Source organism: Neodiprion virginianus, chromosome 1 (genome assembly GCF_021901495.1).
Source record: "Neodiprion virginianus isolate iyNeoVirg1 chromosome 1, iyNeoVirg1.1, whole genome shotgun sequence".
Lineage (NCBI taxonomy): Eukaryota > Metazoa > Arthropoda > Insecta > Hymenoptera > Diprionidae > Neodiprion > Neodiprion virginianus.
The window spans coordinates 32,748,751-32,767,442 of NC_060877.1; the positions used below are offsets into that span (position 1 = coordinate 32,748,751).

The following is an 18,692-nucleotide window of genomic DNA, read 5'->3' on the forward strand; positions in this document are numbered from 1 at the left end:
AGGCATAAGTACCACCAATACAAAACCTACAGATTGAGAGACTTGTCGTCCCGTTTGGGCAATCTCAGCAACGAAAAGGCATGTCTAGGTATAAGAAGAAATAGGAAGCAAGTCACTTATCGCCTAATTGCAGATCCGTCTGACTGATGTCGTCAGGCTGGCTATGATCTTGAGAAGGAATCAATGTTGCGACAAAATCAAATCTACCCGTGAATACTTGCATCAAAAAAGTATAAATCATGCAACAAAGTACGAACATTGATTTCGACCTCGATGTAAATTCTCAGAGCGTCTACACGTTATATTGTTTCTTCAAATTGAATTCACACAATGAAGATTGTCAGAAAATTTTTACAGGAAATTTTCATTTTACAGGACGGAATTCAATTCCTGTTATCAATGTCACTTTATTACTGTTGTGCATCATGCTGATTGAAATACGCATTTAGATATGTATTAGGTATGCGTTTTCATTTTATCTTATGACATTTTCTCTATAAATATTGATCAAAGTTAGATTTTGACTGATATAAAACGAAAAATAACTTTTATTTACAGGTTTGGAATGAGTCCCCTTTGTGCTTCTTGGCAGTCTGATTGTCATCATGACTTTCTGGAGTTTGTGTCGGCTTAATGAGCCGTTATAAGTTCACGTAAGTTAAGGTACTCGATTTATTTCGTCAGTAAAAAAATTATTATTACTAATAATCATGAAGATCTTTCACGAATAGAAAAAACGAAGCAAAAACTGGCATGATATTTGAATTTCAATTTTTCGTGAAACTTACTTGTAAGCCTTATCCGTTTGGCTGCTCTCATTACAACTAAAAATTTCATCATTTGCCACATTATTTGAATGAACGTAATAGGAAAATTCGGATCTACAGCTCAAGGTTTCTGCGAAGATTGAATCGAAATAACCCGTAAGACGGAATGACGATTTTTGTAAACCACACTTACATTTGAATTCCATCGTTCGTAGTATTTTGAGCTGGTGATGAAGTTTGTCTGAACTTTTCAATTATACTTTGAGCTTGCCAGCTCTGTAAAAGATTTTTCGATAATATTAATTAATACGCAATTCCATATATCATATAAAGATAAAGAAGACAATGGCTAACTTATACCGTTTATCATTTCAATCATATCGTTTGCTTCCTTACTACTCAATTCCTCAAGTAACCGATTCGGTGGAAATAGCGTTTTAAAAATTATTTAGACTTATTCAAAAATATTTTCCGGCAAAAGCATTATTCTTTTGAGCATGTGGTCTGTAAACATGAAGATAGATAGCAAAGTAGTGAACTATAAAATACAATGAAATGTACAAACCAAGTTCCCTATGCCTCCTGGGTCAGAATAAGGTCCGTTTCGATCTCACATTCTCAACAGTTCTCGAATCATGCATCTTGCACTTGTTGTTATGTAGAACAACAGTACAGTCATTGCCTTGTCGAGATGGATAAGCACCTTGACAATATTTTTGAATTTTACTTCTAGGAGGATGAAATTCATTTCTGTAGAATACGAAACAGTTAGTTATTTAGTGATCCCATTGCAATGTTTGTGTATCTCCCAGAATTGAAGCTACCAATTTGATGCCACTTTGTGAAACAATCACTGTTTCTTGAGGAATACATTTATATACGACCTTATTCTTGCTGTCCAACAAATAAGAGAAGTTTTCAGTGATTGGATTTAGACATTGGCCATGTTTTAAGCATCGCACTCTTGACTCTGCCTCCGCCTACAAAATTGGACAATATGAAATCGTCACGATGTACTCTGGAACTTTTATTTGCAAGTTACCAACTTCAGTTCAACGAAGGTACTTTAGTTCACATTTACAACAGGAGGCTTATTACGTTTTCGGTACGTGACAACAACACGGGAAAAGGTAAGCGCATGTCTTTAGCAAAACGTTACTTCTTTGGCCTTTGGAAAACAAAAATGCATTTTCTGCTTTTGTGATCCTGATGACTAGATTCAATCTCAACAGTATAATGTTAAGGGGACACTACAGTTTGACGTTACCTCAAATAATATTTGGACACATATGAAACATAATCGATTGAAACGCGGTAAAATCAACTCATTTTACGAGTATATAGCTTTATTACGAGTTTAACTCTCAAGGAAATCGAAAAATTATACAGTTTTACCGATGTGTTCTCTCAGAGGGTCGGTATTAGATTGTTACACGCCTGTAATGCGTTCCTTATAGCCAACATCGTGTTTAGTGATATTGAAATCGTAGTTATTACAAATAACTGCTATTTTCTTGAATTATTTCTACCAGCAATTAATTAGCACTGTGGAACAAATAGTAGCTAATCATGCCAAACTTTCCGTTCTACTCGTCGACGAGCGACCGAAAAATTATTGTCTCATCTGAATCATCACTGATTGCAAGGATAAATTTTCTGACGTTATTTTTGCGTGAAAGAAAACTGCATTTTAGTTTTATTCAACGTTGCATGCGGAATCACGCTTATCCGCAACATTGTTACATCAGTTATGCGTAGACTTTGGTAGTAGTCAGAATAGTGATATTCTCCTCGATAATTTATAGTTGAGAGGCATTCGACGTAGTAAGCATTTACCACCAAACGCAGGATTAAAAGAATTTACAATCGATTAGTATCAAATGTTTTAGTCCGCATATGAATGCATAAACGCGAAGTAATTTGTATACGTAATGACTCAATTTTATAATAAATGCATATTGCATTTGTCTACATAAATTAATTTCAATATCATTCATCAATAAATCAACGCAATTGCGTTTGCGCAACTTTTTAAACTGCACAGAGGGGAAATTTACAGTCAGTTTTTGTACGTATCAATATAAATACAATAATTTCGATATTCTTCTTGGCAGTATTGTTTTTGCTATTTCGCCAACGGTAGCCAATCAATATGCATTGTAGAACTGCATCAATGCAGTGAGAAGATATATCACTAAAAATCTAGACTTGAATATTTGAAAGGAGTAAATGAAAAATCAAGACCAATTGTGCAATGTACAATGAAATTATTCAAGTAGGAATAATCAAGAGGCGTGAAATGACATTTATATACAAACGAAATTATAATTAAAGCAAAAAATTTTATTTGAATTTGCAACGCTAAGAATAGAGGAAGAAACGAAAACATAAAAATATAAAACAAAGTGGTAAATCAATATTCTAATGACAGTATGACATATAAGTAAATGGAATAAATACCTAAGAAAACTATGTAGTATCGAAAATGCCAAGCATGTAATGGCAGTTCGACATACATAAGTGATACTGTAATAATGATTATACTAATATCCTTTAGCAGCGTTATAAACATTAACATTAAATTTAGTTATTTAAAATAAACTAAAACTTTGCAAATATTCAAAGACTGATGGCTTAGTTTAGGAACGGCGAACCTCTATGACAATTTATAATTATGGTATATTAAATCTTGAAATTTAAGACGAATCTTACAATGTAATATGTAATATGTAGCCGCCATCAATTGATATAGCATGTTACTTTGCTTAATTAACGAGAAGTGGCTATATGTGTAGGATGAAAATTGTTTGGATACAAAGTTGATTATTTCAAAGATTTCAGTTTCATTATACATAATCATTTATCCATATTGACATCACGTATTCAAATACGAATACACAAAGTATGATCATTGGTTTTCCTAACAATGTAAAAGTTTCACCTGCAGTTTATAGATATGGTAGTGGTATAGAACAGCCACTCGGAGAAATCTACATTTTGAGTCATTTTTCCGTGCAAAATAGAATGCTTCCTTACACCGCAGGGTGATATATAAATTATCTATTGCCTGTGAAATTGATGCAGTTATACCAAAGAGTTTATTATATCCATGAGTTTTAGTTCTGTAAACTACGTGTCAGCTTATACGTTCTATAAATGTAATATGCATATAATCTGTATAGGTATGTATGTATTTGCTAACACCACATTCATGCCTGACGGTCAATGAAATTCGACAATCGGAAAACTTCCGTATACAACGAAATGGATTAGTCGAATTGCTTGACAATCGCCAAAAATATGCGCACATTATTCCTGGCTCTGAATGGCACCAGACTCATCTATATTAATCTACGCGTCATTTTTTACAAATATCATATTCACAGTGTGACACATTGGGCGTCACCTCAAAATTATACCACTTCCAACACGTGGGTAAAAGAAGAAATTACAAGTAATCAACGGTACGATTTTCATCACAAAAAGGTTTTTTGTTGTACATAAAAACAATTAAAATGTAACTCATATAAATTTGATAACAATTAGAGGACAGAATTCCTGTTATCAATCACTTGGTCACTGTTAGTCAGCATAATGAATAAGATTTACCTTTTTTAACTACATATGTATGATGCCCATACATTACGGAATCACCCAAAATCCAGTGCCCCATATACAACAGTTTAAATACGCATTTAGATTTGCATTTTGTATATTTATTTGACCTTACGATGTATTAACTACATACTTTATTACATAGGTAAACGGACTTCTCTCTTCCTTCTATGAATATTGGTTAAAGTTAGATTTTTACTGATATAAAACGAAAAATAACTTTTATTTACAGGTTTCGAATGAGTCCCCTTTGTGCTTCTTGGTAGTCTGTTTGTCATCCTGACTCTCTGGAATTCGTGTCGACTTTATGATCCGTTTCAACTTCATGTAGGTCAAGGCACTCGATCTATATCAAATCATAAAGAAATTATTATTAATTATAATCACGGAAATCATTCACAAACAGGAAAGTAAAAGCAACACTAGAAGGATGTTTCAATTTCAACATTCCATGAAACTAACTTGGTAGGTGCCTTCCCATCAGTGGTCATATCTGTTTGGCTGTTCTCATTAGAACTCAAACTGGATGGGGGAGAATGAGCGAGGATTTGGTTTGTATTACGATTTAGGGCCTCCCCCATTTTCTCCGTGTTCTCTTCTGGTCCAATAGACGTTGAAGAATTATTTCGATTTTCTATCTCGGAAGTTGTCTTTTTTTTACTATCCGCCTCGGACTTTAACGTCTTAATATCAAGGTTATTTTCGGATTTCGGAAGCAATCTTCCCTCTGCAGTCGGGAATGTTAGAACCGGTAGCATGATATTCCTCTCTCCTTTGGTTGCATTCATTAATCTAACTAGTAACTTTGAGAGTTCTTCCCTCTTGCGAGTCACAATGATCTCCTCGAACCACTGTTTCAATGTTTTTATAGGTAAAGTATAATTTTTAATGGGATTCTGAAAATGAATATAATTTTTGAAATACGGACTGGATATTGTCGCTGGTAAATAACTTCAGAGAATATGATATACTCATGTAATTTGTAATGAATAACTTGGTGAATAAATTTGATGGAATTGGTAGTATTTTCACTGTCGTTGAACTGTTAGGACTTACACTAAAAAAACTTTCGACATACTGCAGTACATAAACACCACAATCAGTAAAATTTGATTGTTGTGGAACCTTGGGAGAGGCTCCTTTTATGGTGTCTTTCGAAAATACTTGTTCTGTTCCCATTTTGGCGAGGTATTCACAGCTCAAATAGTCACGTAATGTCGCTACGACTCGGGATCGACTAGCCCCAGCCAAAGAATCAAAGATCAGTATACAAGGACTGGAACAGAATTTAAAGAAATCATATTTACTGTGAACAAAATTAAATATATCCTAATGAAGATACGCATCGATCTAATTCAGAAATTGGTATACCGCTGTTTTCACCAAGGTAGCAAAATTGTGTAACGTAATATTAAATTATATAATGAAAACGAATTTGAAACTCACAGTTTTACAATTTCGTTCTGTACAGGCGTTGGCTCACGCGGCTTCTGAGGGGGTTTGGTTTCTGTTTCGCCGTCCTCAGTTTCGTCCTAAAATTGAAAAATAACATATTATAACTGAATGCAATGGACACAAACCACTCTCGCTGGATTCCATTCACTGACAATAATTATAGAGGGATGATGTAAACATTTTTTACTGAACATGGCTGAGAATTTTCGATAACTCACTTCATCGTCACTCTCCATTTCCATTTCGTCATCATCACCTTCAGCTTCATCTCTCTCTGAGCCTTCATCACCAGGGTCCAAAGTGATAGTTGCAGTAACAGGCGTAATTGTTGTATTACCAATAGTAACAGCTTGTAGCTTCAACTCTTTCGCCTTTTTACTCTTTTGGGTTTTTTTTTTATTTTCACACTCTTTTGATACTGACGAAATTATTGGCACTTTGCCCACAAAACCAGGGAAACAAATTATGGCTAAGAACCAGTGTGCACTGAAAAAACAGTCTCTTTCAGTATCAGATATTCCTTTTGTTTTACAACGCGATTAACGAAAATTGTATTGACGTGTACTTACTGTTCATTAATAGGAATAACGATGAAATCCTTTTCAAATATATTCACATTTTTAGTCCACTTCTGAACTCTGGCATGACGTTTGGCAGCTGGTGAAAGTGGCACACCAGTGTCTGCGGCAGGTGCGTGTGGACTTGTCAGTCTTTTATAAAAATACGAACTAAATACATGTGTTCTGTTCTGATCTTCCTCCGACAAAACTTCAAGAGTCAAATATCGCAAGTAAAAATCAATAATGACATCGTTGAGAAACTGATCTTCACCTAGACAAGCGTAATCTTCAGTGTTTATTGCGATCCCACCTTTAGCTGGTGGTGGAGGATACACCATTATTCTGAAAAAATATTTATTTTCCATCAAACATGTGGATGGATTAGACTGATATACTGTTTGCTATATATTTAGTTGAACGTGACGAGGAAATTTGGGTAGACAACTCTAGATTTCTAGTATTTGGTTTAGGTTTACGTCAAAACTTAATTTCACCCCTGAGACGAAATAATGATTTTCATGAACCACGCTTACGTTTGAATTCCACCGTTTGTAGTATTTTGAGCCGCGGATGTAGTTTGTCCTGACTTTTTCATCATACTCTGAACTTGCCAGCTCTGTAAGAGATTTGTCGATAATATCAATTCAGAAACAACTTCATACATCAAATAAGGAGATGGAAAACAATGGCTAGCTTACTTACATCCTTAGGTGAAGCTTTTACAAGAATATCGTTGGCTTCCTTACTACTCAATTCTTCAAGTAATTGATTGGATGGAAATAATGTTTTCAAAATTATTTTGGCCTCATCAGATATTTTTTCCGGTAAGAGCGTTATCCGTTTAAGTGTGTGATCTGGTAACGAGAAGATACATGGTAAAATAGTGAATGATAAAATACAGTCAAATGAGCAAATCAGGTTACCTTTGCCTGCTGGATCATAATAAGGTCCTTTTGGATCTTGCATTCCTAACAGTTCTCGGATCATGCCTCCTGCACTTGTTGTTGTGTAGAAAAACAGTACAGGCATTGCCTTGCCGAAATGGATAAGCACCTTAACAATATCTTTCAATTTTACTTCCAGGGGGACAAAATTCGTGTCTGTAGAATACAAAACAGTTGTGGTTTAGTACACAATGCATCACGATAATTGTATATCAAAGTTCGGTATGAGGCAAACTTACTATCTTCTAGGAGTGGTACTCCCAATCTGACACCACTTTGTGAAATGATTACTCTTTCTTGAGGAATATATTTGTACGATCCTATCCTTACCGTCCGGCATATAAGAGAGGTTTGCGGTGCTTGAATCGAACCATCGGCCATGTTGTGTGCATCATACTCTCTGCCTCCACCTACGATATTATATATTGCGTAGTCCTTACGATATAAAAATATTGAAGGGCTTTCTTAAATTGAGTCGTTTTTTTGCGAATAAATTCACAATGAAAATATCATAAGTTCTCAGTAAATCAGAAAATTCTCGGCATTATAAAATTTGAGGACAAATATTGTATTGTTCCATACCTTTAATGCCTTCCTCCTGGCCAATATCATATCCGATCATACTAGAAACGGAGTTGTTAGTAATGACTGGTTCCTTTTCAGAAATCATTTCTATCTCGATCTGATTGCGTGTGTGACCAGGAATGGCTGACATAGGATGACTACTTCCTAAAGATTTCTTTATTTTTCCTTCTCCTTGGTCATCTTCATCCGATGATATGGTGAGACACTCTGGAAAAAACATTTTCACTCTAGATAACTCCATTCTCAACTGACTAACTTGGATCAGCATAGAATTGTACAATACAAAGATAATTTTTGACTTGAAGTAGATTAAATAAAAATTTTCAATTATGATACACCTACGTACTTTGGCATATTGAATTTCTTAATTTACCTGGTTCTTTGATAAGCCTTGCTTTAGGTGCAGGTCGACCTCGTCCTCTACCTCGTTTAGATGGTACTGATCCATCTCGATCAATTTTTAGCGGCCGATTTTGTTCATTACTTTTTTTGTAAAACGTCTAAAATCATTGAAAGATTTATTGATTTACAGAAGACTATATCCATATGTGGTAGTTTCTCAATGGACATTTTTGCACATAGCAATAAAAATCGTTTGTTTACGTCATGAATAATATTATTTCAAGAACTGTATTATGTTAATAATTCACTTTAGAATTCCACGTGAGTAGCTGAAAAAAAAAAAACAGTAATGTTCATTACCCTTACATCAATCGCTAGCATATTTTCCTTTTTAACTTCCAAAGCTATTGTCATGGGAATATTTTTAACATCCTCAGGAAGTTTTGTTTTACAACGCTGGCATCGATTGAAATCAATTGAACTGATGCCACAGTGTTGACACACTGCTAGCTTTCCATCCACATATTTGGGTTCCTATTAATTATAAAATTACTTTATTTATGTCACTTGGAGAATAATACATAACATCTTGTACTAAAACAACTTCCATACAATTTTTCAGCATGGTTGTAAATATATCATCACTGTGCAAATGTGCAAATCTATCATTTTACATTGCACACATTTGAAAATTGCATAAAACATGTTTGATGAATTTAAACTCACCTCATGTTGTGTAAGTGAGGAGTTGCTGTTCTCCTCAGAAGGGCTAAAAAACGTTGATAATTTTTTTTAATGCAAGCGATAATAAAGTAAAATTGACGAAAAGAAATTAATTTTATTTAACAATGGATTGAAAATGATATTTTTAAAACCTTACAAACCAGTGATTGGTTTATTCGCTCACCTGAACACAGGTGAAGAACCACCAGGGCTTGTGCCCAGCTTATCCAGAGATAGATTACTGTCACTTTGTTCACTACCTTCACCAGAACCTAAAAATGTGCCTGGGCCAGCCTCGACTACAAAATTTATTTGAAACGTTTGGTCCGTCACCAGAGAGACATTAGTGTCCGGACCAAACGGGATGTTTGCCTGAAAAAAAGTATGTACTTATAATTCTGAATTTTACAAATCTCGTGAAATTTATTATGATAAAAATGGTGTTCAGTTGCTACTGATTTGTTTAAAAAAAAATTTAGTCTATAACCTATGTTATCAAGGTTTTAGAAATGTTGAAAATTACACACAGTATAAGTTACCTGCTCCAATAGATCATGTACGGTACATTCTTCATTAGGTATGTCAAAAGTAATTAATCTTTGCTCTCCATTTGGTAAAACAACCAACATCTTTGCTGTGTTCCCATTAATCTGGCGTTGAACAATGCAAGTCTGAGGATTATCAATGGGCTTCTGTACGAATGTAAGGCTGGGACTAGAAGCAGATTCACTCTCTGTTTGTGATCCACAGCTCTGCTGCTGCTGCTGCTGCTGGCTCGTTTTTGCAGGTTCCTGGCTATTAAATTCTTGTGAATCAACTTCCATTTGCTGCTGAACTGGAGATGGTTGAAGTTGGTGTTGTTGCTTCTGATGAGGTGTCATCATCATTGGTTGCCTCTGGAGTTGGGCCTGCTGCAGCGGTGTCAAAGTCATTTGTTGCTGCCTCTGTTGTCCAGCGTTTGGCGGGCTTTGGAGGCTTGGCGCAGAATTATTTGATATTTGTTGTCTTCGTTGCTGATTTGTGGCTGACATTTGTTGCCGTTGGTGGTGTGTCACATTTGCTCCCATTTGTTGCTGTTTTTGTGGAAGATTCTGTTGAAGTATTTGTCTTTGAAACTGTGGTAACACTGCCATTGGCGATTTCTGAAGCTCTTTGAACTTTGCAACTTTCTCTCTCTCACTCAGATATGCCTCTTCGGTTAGTTTTCGGGAATTTTGATTTTTGGGCATTTGCAAAGGTACAGAATTTCTTGGCAGTGGTGTGTCTTGGCGAATTACATTCCGAACTTGTCTACCTGGAGTTTTCGTTGCATCTGATCTGTTCGCCACAAACATTTTTGGACGAAATGTAGTATTAATATTCCTATTATTTACCAAATTTGTGTTAAGTAGTCGATCTTCTTGTGGATTAGCTATATTCCCAGTGTGTTGTGGACAATTTGAGGATGTTGCCGCTGCCGCCGCTGATGCTGCCGCTGCTGCAGCTGTTGCATTAGCCACCAATTGTTTATTCTTATTCTGATACAAACGGGAAGGTGATTTCTTAGTCACTGGAATTAATCCAGGTTGTTCGGATTGAATGCGTTGTGTTGGCAGATTCAACGATACCTAGCATCAAAAGATGATCACGTTTTGAAACTGTTTTGTGTAAGGAATTTATCATTACTGTCAATATTATTTTGAAAATTCAATGAGTTGATAATCTACTCTACCGCTACTAATATGACGTAGAAAGCAAATGCACACGTGCGATCTGAAATTGAAAAAAGACTGAGGTTTTAAGTAACACTACGTTATAAATCTTTTCATAGCACAGGACACTTTCCCAAACCAAAATCAAATACAAGGTCTACCAAAAATATAAATAATCACCCGCAATGCTGATCCAATAAACAATATCGAATTATTCGGAAGCATTTTGTAGGTTTTCTACAGAAATAAGTGTATGGGAAAAGTTATTTCCATCCAATTGCAGCAGATAACTTTGCAACTGGGCATGTTATCTGCCCCAATCAGAAATTACTGCACATTCAAAGCTTCAGCAGAGCACTTCAATGCAGTGATTTGGTGAGGAACTATAAAAAAAAGTCAGGCCCTAGATAACTGAACGTATATAAAATAGAGTGAGAGAAGAACAAGCCTTATTTTCATGACTTCTCACTTATTCTACGTCATACAGAAAGGTTTCCGTTAGCCAACAAGTACGATAACCAGATCACCTATGTCTTTCCAATCACATTCACTACAGCAGTTTCATGAAATTGCAAGTAATAAAAACTATCTTTGCGCTTCATCATACTCCTTTTACATAACAATGATAACCGATAATGTTATCTACTTTTTTCAGACAATACTCGAACCTTTCAAGTTTAAGGAAATCTGATTTATCACATTCATGTCCTACTTTTAAATTTAATTATAAGGTCTATTTCTAAATTCAGTAAATTAATTTTGAACATAATTACTAGCTTTCAAGCATATCTTTTCAAATCATTTCTACAGTCAAGTTCAAGAACTACGAAATATGTTATGAAATTATGATAAAAGAACAATAACACTGACATCTCCTTAGTCAAATTGATATTTTCAATTGATGTCCCTAATCTCTTCTCATTTGATACTTAAAGTAATTTAGTTCTGTCATGTTGCACTCAATGCAATTACAGTCTATCTAAATATTGATTGATTCGACAGGGTTCGTACGCTTTGTAGAATCTGAAATTCTCTAACTTTTCCAGGTATTCCAGATTGAAAATGGGATTTTACCAGCAGCCTTTCAAGAAATGTGCCACTGATGAATGACAATTTTTTTACACAGTAATACTAATACCTTCAATATTACCAGGTAAATATCTCACTTTCTGACATTACAGTCTTATTTTCGTATTCCCCAACTTTTCCGTGCTATAAGAAATTCCCTGAATTTTCCCGATTTTCCCTGTGCGTACGAATCCCCTTGGAACCACGATCTGCTAGATACCACAATTTCACATGCCAGAAAGAATACGTATGAAGAATAGTTAAGAATGATACAAGAGTAACGATAATTATTCAATCTACAAAATAATAACAAGTGCATGGTTTATCCATGAGAGTATAATGTATGATAAGTAAGTAATATTGAAATTCTCTATGTAATTGGAAAATGGAATATAAAAAAAAAAGAAGTAAAGCCATGCTCAGATTTGGTTCTAATAATTTGAAGAACGACAACAATGATTCCAATAAAAAATAGCTTACGTGAGGCTGAGTGTTGGTTGGTGTTTGATTCCTAACAAGCCCGCAGACTTGAGTCTTGACGGGAGTCGATGTGTTCTGTTTCAACACTGTGTCAAAATTAATATTATTTTCTTGCATTTGCACCCATTGCATACTCTGCCCTTGCAATGTATTATTCAATGGTATCTTTGGAGAACCTAATAACAAATGTAAGCTTTATAGTGCCACAGCATGATCAATACCATTACGTTTTTGTCTCATATTAAATTTTATCATTTACCTCTGTTTTCCACATTAACAACATTCTCCCCTATTAACTGAGCACTGACAGTGTTTTTTATAACGTTGTGAGACTGCGATACTTCGTTTGTTTCAATTATATAAACGTTTTGCCTGCAATGATAAAATTGTAACAAATCCTTTAAAAATTACGTCATCTTATCTGTTAACTTTGTGTGACTAATGCTGTTGGTGATGCACAGGTATAATTTCTATTTTTTATTTACCGGTGATCGATATGATTTGTAGGGAGTTGCCCGCTGATATTAATCGCCTGTGGACCAAAAACTGCCTGTTCACTGGTTGGAGCTGCAGTAGTGTATGTGAGCAGTTGCGGGGAACCATTTAATCCGTTGTTGAAATCCTCAACAACAAACTGGACGTTCTGTCCTTCCACTGAGCACACTCGTTGAATCTCTTCAAGGGTTACTGTACCACTAGGATTGGTCACAATGTTATAATATTGTGCCATATTATTTCAAAGCTAAGCGATTTGTGTGCAGGAGTGTTTCCTTTCTATTGATCTACCAGTTTCAATGTTGTAATAATTAGTTCCCTCCTACATTCCATAAGATTAGTGACATGTCGTAGTTCACTGATGTCATCATAATATAATCTGTTGATAAAAAGTGAAAGAAAACGCATGAAAACTGATGAAAGAAAAACAGGGAAGGGTCTTAACAATATGGATAATTTTTCACAACACTGTAATCACTTAGTTTCGATACAAATTGCGGTCTTTACTTAATAGAAATGACATCTCTGTTTGCAAACATTATTTGATAATGAGTATTCATTACCCAAAGTCAAGAAACAATTACGTACTTAGAATTCACTCAACTTAGGTTTCTTGGCCATCAAAATTTCACAGAACAGTCCATTTGACAAACAGACTGTTATACGAATTAAATTAATCTTGACCTAGGTTTCTTAAGGCAATATTTGGCTGTTTTGTTAAGGTGATGCAACTGTGACGCTTGATTTCAGACTGTCTGATTTTTAGCAAAAGGAACTTACATTGTGTGACAATAAACTTATTATCAATAACATGACCTAAAATTTGGAATTTTATGTGATCAAACAATGGAGGTTAGCGGCTTTGTGTAAGCTGAACTAAAGCCTTAATTATATAAATCTGAGTTTGTTATGGTTTCATAACATCTAACAAATACTAACTTACTTAATATACTATATACTCAGCAAAGTATATTTAACAGAGAAATGCGAGGGTATTTTTTACCTGTCAAGTGCTTAACTATCGCACATATTCGTGCGCGTTAAATCAAGCAGTCAGTACACAAAAAATGACTTATGATATATCAAAGTAATAAGTTTTTATTTACCTACGTTATAGCATTCATTATACCTGCAAATTGTCGTCTACCTGTGCACGAAGTTTTTTAATTCATAATTCATTTATCATATGTAACCAACCGTGGTTGCCAAGATTTGTGAACAAATAACGTGATCACCAAATTCTATGAATCGATTATTAAACTTTACCTGGATACCATGTGACGTTTAGTCTAGCAATTGGATACGGTTTATGATGAAAAACCTCGTGTTACGCGAAAAACGATTCGAAAAGCAGATGTACATATGCCATAACCTAAAAATTACAAAATTCAAGATCCGTTGGAAGTACGTTTAAGTGAATTCGCATAGATAGTTGAAAAAAATCAAGGATGTACTAACACATTACCAGATCGAATAGTCCTAATAATGTGAGATAAGCACAACGAAAAATCGCACGGTGGTTCCAACAGGCGAGCAGCAGCACAAGTAGCGACGAGCAGCAAGCGGTTCCATAACCTCGTTATTGTCTAATACGTTTACGTTCCGTAATTCTAATATCTTTTATTTGTACACATTAAATGTTACCGCGAATGAGACGGCGTAAGATAAATGTGCGTAAATTGAGCATGCGGCATCATTTGACTGTAAAATTTCAGTCATACCGTTGACAGTAAAAAGGTTCGTAGGATACATGACCGAAGGGCAAATTGTACTTACAGTTGTTTCAACGATGGAAAATCGAACTTGTTCCGACGCGTGAAAATGTGATTGAGACAGCAATACTTTTGCGCTTACTTTTTCATATTTCACATAAGTAAATAACAACTGCACTTCGCCATTTTATGTATTTCATATACGTAAACGAATCGCAAAGCAGGTTACCAACTCTATTCGTCTACGCCATTGTACTTGCCACTTCCGCTCTCCATTTGGGAAGGCTCGACGCGCGAACCGACGAAATCTTAGAATCTCATGCAGGCGACCCGTGTGTACACAATTCGTTGGACAACGGCCGCATTCTTTCCTTCGATGTTTTCTATACTTGTACTCGACTGAGGAATATCAATAACCCTCGGCCACGAATTCAATTCGCTCAAGTCAAGTGCGCCACAGCCCACATTGGGCAAGTTCGAAATGCAACGAATTTCCGCAATAACCGACCGATGTTCACGCGCCGCACCGCTACTTGTGTTGCACTAAGCGTTGACTGAAGAATATGAAGATGGATACCCCTGGGTAAATTTTTGTGACTAGTATTCGTCGGGCAAGTGGGCCCAGGTGGGCCTGGGAGCATAGGAGGGTTCTGCTCTATCGACTCTACCTCACGGGCTCGCACCGACATTCGTAGCAGCCAAAGTAGTGTCGGTATGAAAGCTTAAGATTGAGTCAGTACAAAGTGAGTACGTAGGACTATTTGTCGACTGCGACTTAGAAATGTCGATCAGCTCGATTATCCCCGTGGAAGGACGACTAACCGCGTCCGCCGCCAACCGCCTCCTACGACCACCGCGTCCGTCGCCAACTACCACACCACCGAGCACTGCCAACCTCCGTCAACTACCTCCTCCCACCTCCACCCTCCGTCATCGGCCGCGTCGACCGCGACCCCGTCCTCCCTCTCCTCGGCCTCTCCAAACGACATCATCATCGTCGTCGTCGTCCACGACCACCGCTGATCACTTTCGGCCACCTCCAAACACTTCCTACCCCCTCCAGCCTCCGCCAAACACCTCCTGTCACCTCCAACACCTCCTGCCATCTCCGTCCATCTCCTACCACCCCCTACCACCTCTTGTCACCTCCGGCCATCCCCTGCCGTATCCTACCGTTTCCGGACACCGCAAACCACCTCCAACCACCGCAAGTGAAGTATCTACGTTGGGTAGTGAAGCAGAATTGTTTTTAGAAAAGTATTCGTACGGCAATAAATTCAGAGTAACTCTAATACATCAAGGATGCGCAAATTTTTATCGACATGAAATGAATACTCCGTATGTGAGACAGTATTTAACGCAGTGTCCTGATTTAAAGATCTAAAAAGGTGATTGCGGGCGATTTTTTTTTTCTTTGATAGGTAGAGATAGAACGAAACTTCTCGAAGGTTCAAGTCTATTTTGACACACATTTGAAAGGTACGAGCAAAAATTTGTATCATCCAACTGTCGCAGAACGGCAGCGTTATTAGCTGACCCGTTAACTGAAGAATGCATCTTTAATCAACGGCTGACCATCGAAGGGCCTAGCCGCTTGAGTCTGGAATCGGCAGGAAAGATAAAGTTAGTATTTCTTATCTGAAATATTAGAACTAAAATCATTATACAAGATATCATATCATACATCATACATCATACATAGTATTGAAGTTCGAAACCAAAGTTTGGATGTTCGGATGTTCAGAAAGTGAAGTGACCCAAAATTTTTTTTCTCTTGACGTCATCGATCTATAGTAATCGAAAATCAGCTAGCGGAATTCCTCAGTCTGGAAACAACCACGCAGTAGAGCGGACGTATGAAAATCGCGCTCCGCAAATTTCGAGTACCGGGTTCTGTACCTCCTGGATCTTGCGCTCCGGGTCCGCTTCCTGGTGGAACTCGAGTTCTAGAACAAGCGCTCCATAATTTCTATGCTCCAGGCCCGGTACCTGGTGAAACTCGACTTCCAGGACAAGCGCTCCGTAATTTCTATGCTCCAGGTCCGCACCTAGTCAAACTCGAGTTACAGGACAAGCGCTCCGTAGTTTCTATGCTCCAGGTCCAGTACCTGGTGAAACTCGACTTCCAGGACAAGCACTCGGTAGTTTCTATGCTCCAGGTCCGCTACCTGGTGAAACTCGACTTCCAGGACAAGCGCTCCGTGGTTCCTGCGCACCAGGTCCTTGACCTGATGACTTTTGACCGTCCGGACTAATTTTCAAGTTTACAAATTTGATTATTGAAACCGTCATGTTTTGTACTATCGAACCAATATGCATGCTTCAGATAACATTTTGAATCGGAAAAAAATCAAACGACCAGGATCAACAATTATATTTAATCTAAATTTTTTTAAACTTGTCACGTTGACAATAAATTATTTCAATTCATTTTTCGCGCAAGCACTAATTCAGTAGTTATAGATGTGCTAATAAAATTTATTATATTATTATGTAATTAATTAACTATATTAATGCTTACACAATATTTCTGTTTTGTTTTTATGCTGAAAATATTTATTACTATTCAAGGTATAACCCGAGGTGGATAGCGGTGGTCGTTTGAGGTGGTTGGCGGTTGTTGGAGGTGGTCGAAGGTGGACGAGAAGGAGGACGAGGAGGACGAGGATTTGTGCTCGGTGAGTTTAACATTTTTATAATATTTAGTGGCAATTATAATTATATTTTATTTGAAATTTTTCAAACTTCTCATGTTTACAGTAAATTATTTCGATTCATTTTTCGCGCAAGCACTAATTCAGTAGCTATAAATGCGCTAATAAAATTTATTATATTATTATTTGATTAATTAATTGTATTAACGCTTACACAATATTTTTGATGTATTCTTGTACTGAAAATATTTATTACTATTCAAGGTATAACCCGAGGTGGTTGGCGGTGGTTGTTGGAGGTGGCTGACTGTAGTTGGAGGTGGTGGGAGGTGGTCGTAGGTGGTTGACGGTGATGGAAACTACGGAGCGCTTGTATAACAATATAATAAATTTTATTAGCGCATTTAAAGTTACTTAATTTGTGCTTGCGCGACAAATGAATTGCAATAATTTATTGTGAACATGACAAATTTGAAAAATTTCAAGTAAAATATAATTATAATTGCCAATAAATATTATAAAAATGTTAGACTCACCGAGCACAAATCCTTGTCCTCCTCCCCCGCCTTCTCCTCCTTCTCCAACCATCTTCTATCACCTCCCACCACCTCCCACCACCTCCAACCACAGCCAACCACCTCCAACAATCACCGCTATCCACCTCGGGTTATACCTTGAATAGTAATAAATATTTTCAGCATAAGAACAAATCAAAAATATTGTGTAAGCATTATTACAGTTAATTAATTACATAATAATATAATAAATTTTATTAGCGCATCTATAACTACTGAATTAGTACAAACGAATTTCAAATGCTATGGCCACAAGCTTGCTGTGGTTGTGAAAAACTGAGTAATTATTTTCACACACCTATGTAAATTATTGTAATCTGGGATGAAGCTGAATTGCATAAATAAATTATAAAGTTCAAAAGAAGATTATTCGTTTATTATAATAATGATTTCTCAAGTCCGGAAGAAATTTAGTTGTTTCGCTATTGCTCCACGAGTCCACACCGGGCCTGTATTTATATAAAAACGAGGTAGTTTATGAATTTGTCCTGAATTGAACTTTGCAAAAAAAGTAATGTTGGAATTTTCCCAAATCATTTCGGTTGCCCGAAATTGACTTGAAACAGCAAACTAGAATTCTACTTTTTGAATAAAAATTTTAATTTGAATATATTACCTGTATAGTTTTTTTTTGATTGTTCGTAAAAAGAAAAGGCTTAAATTCAAATTCGATAAACAATTGCGATTCAAGCTGAAATTAGTAAAATTACGACCAACTCAGTTTCTATTTACATGACTGTAAAGTAAATATAAACATCATGTTAATGTTTTGAGTCAGGTAGATCATATTTACGAACCAGGAAGCAAGCCCCAGTTCGAAAATCTATTTCAAGAGGAAACATGTTGCGAAAGGAACGCATCAAGAGATACACCCAAAAATCAAAAGATTTCTGTCGTCACCCCTCTGCTGTTGGTCTTATACTCTTTTTGATGTCTTTTCTACGTTACAAAGGGTCCAATTAGTCTAAAAAGGGTTATACAATTCGTTTCTGTACGAAAGTGTAAAACAAAAACAGTCGCAAAGAT

General features: G+C 36.3%; 1 protein-coding gene and 1 long non-coding RNA gene across 9 annotated transcripts; one reads left to right on the forward strand and one right to left on the reverse strand.

Moving 5' to 3' along the window:
- The first annotated feature begins 117 nt into the window (after positions 1 to 117).
- LOC124309999 (uncharacterized) lies at positions 118 to 12,804 on the forward strand. The gene is made up of 4 exons (XR_006909567.1): positions 118 to 460; positions 559 to 653; positions 11,729 to 11,835; positions 12,738 to 12,804. It is a non-coding gene; the product is annotated as an uncharacterized LOC124309999 (long non-coding RNA).
- Positions 3,096 to 14,750, reverse strand: LOC124309603 (uncharacterized). 8 transcript variants are annotated; one of them, XM_046773393.1, is made up of 22 exons: positions 14,184 to 14,308; positions 13,992 to 14,097; positions 13,832 to 13,872; positions 12,716 to 13,104; positions 12,490 to 12,602; positions 12,231 to 12,406; positions 9,519 to 10,598; positions 9,176 to 9,363; positions 8,995 to 9,037; positions 8,629 to 8,802; positions 8,300 to 8,426; positions 7,924 to 8,133; positions 7,581 to 7,751; positions 7,321 to 7,497; positions 7,100 to 7,251; positions 6,931 to 7,013; positions 6,407 to 6,739; positions 6,056 to 6,323; positions 5,829 to 5,914; positions 5,439 to 5,658; positions 4,845 to 5,278; positions 3,096 to 4,728 (listed from the first exon to the last, which is right to left on the reverse strand). In XM_046773393.1, exons 4-22 carry the CDS (start codon positions 12,958 to 12,960, stop codon positions 4,605 to 4,607), a joined length of 4,404 nt encoding a protein of 1,467 aa, XP_046629349.1. In that variant the 5' UTR covers positions 12,961 to 13,104; positions 13,832 to 13,872; positions 13,992 to 14,097; positions 14,184 to 14,308; the 3' UTR covers positions 3,096 to 4,604. The 8 variants fall into 8 exon arrangements, with proteins under 8 accessions (XP_046629349.1, XP_046629401.1, XP_046629379.1 ...); XM_046773445.1 differs by lacking the exons at positions 13,832 to 13,872; positions 13,992 to 14,097; positions 14,184 to 14,308 and adding an exon at positions 14,502 to 14,731 and having other exon boundaries at positions 9,519 to 10,082; positions 10,365 to 10,598; XM_046773423.1 differs by lacking the exon at positions 13,832 to 13,872.
- Between the last annotated feature and the right edge of the window lie 3,942 nt (positions 14,751 to 18,692).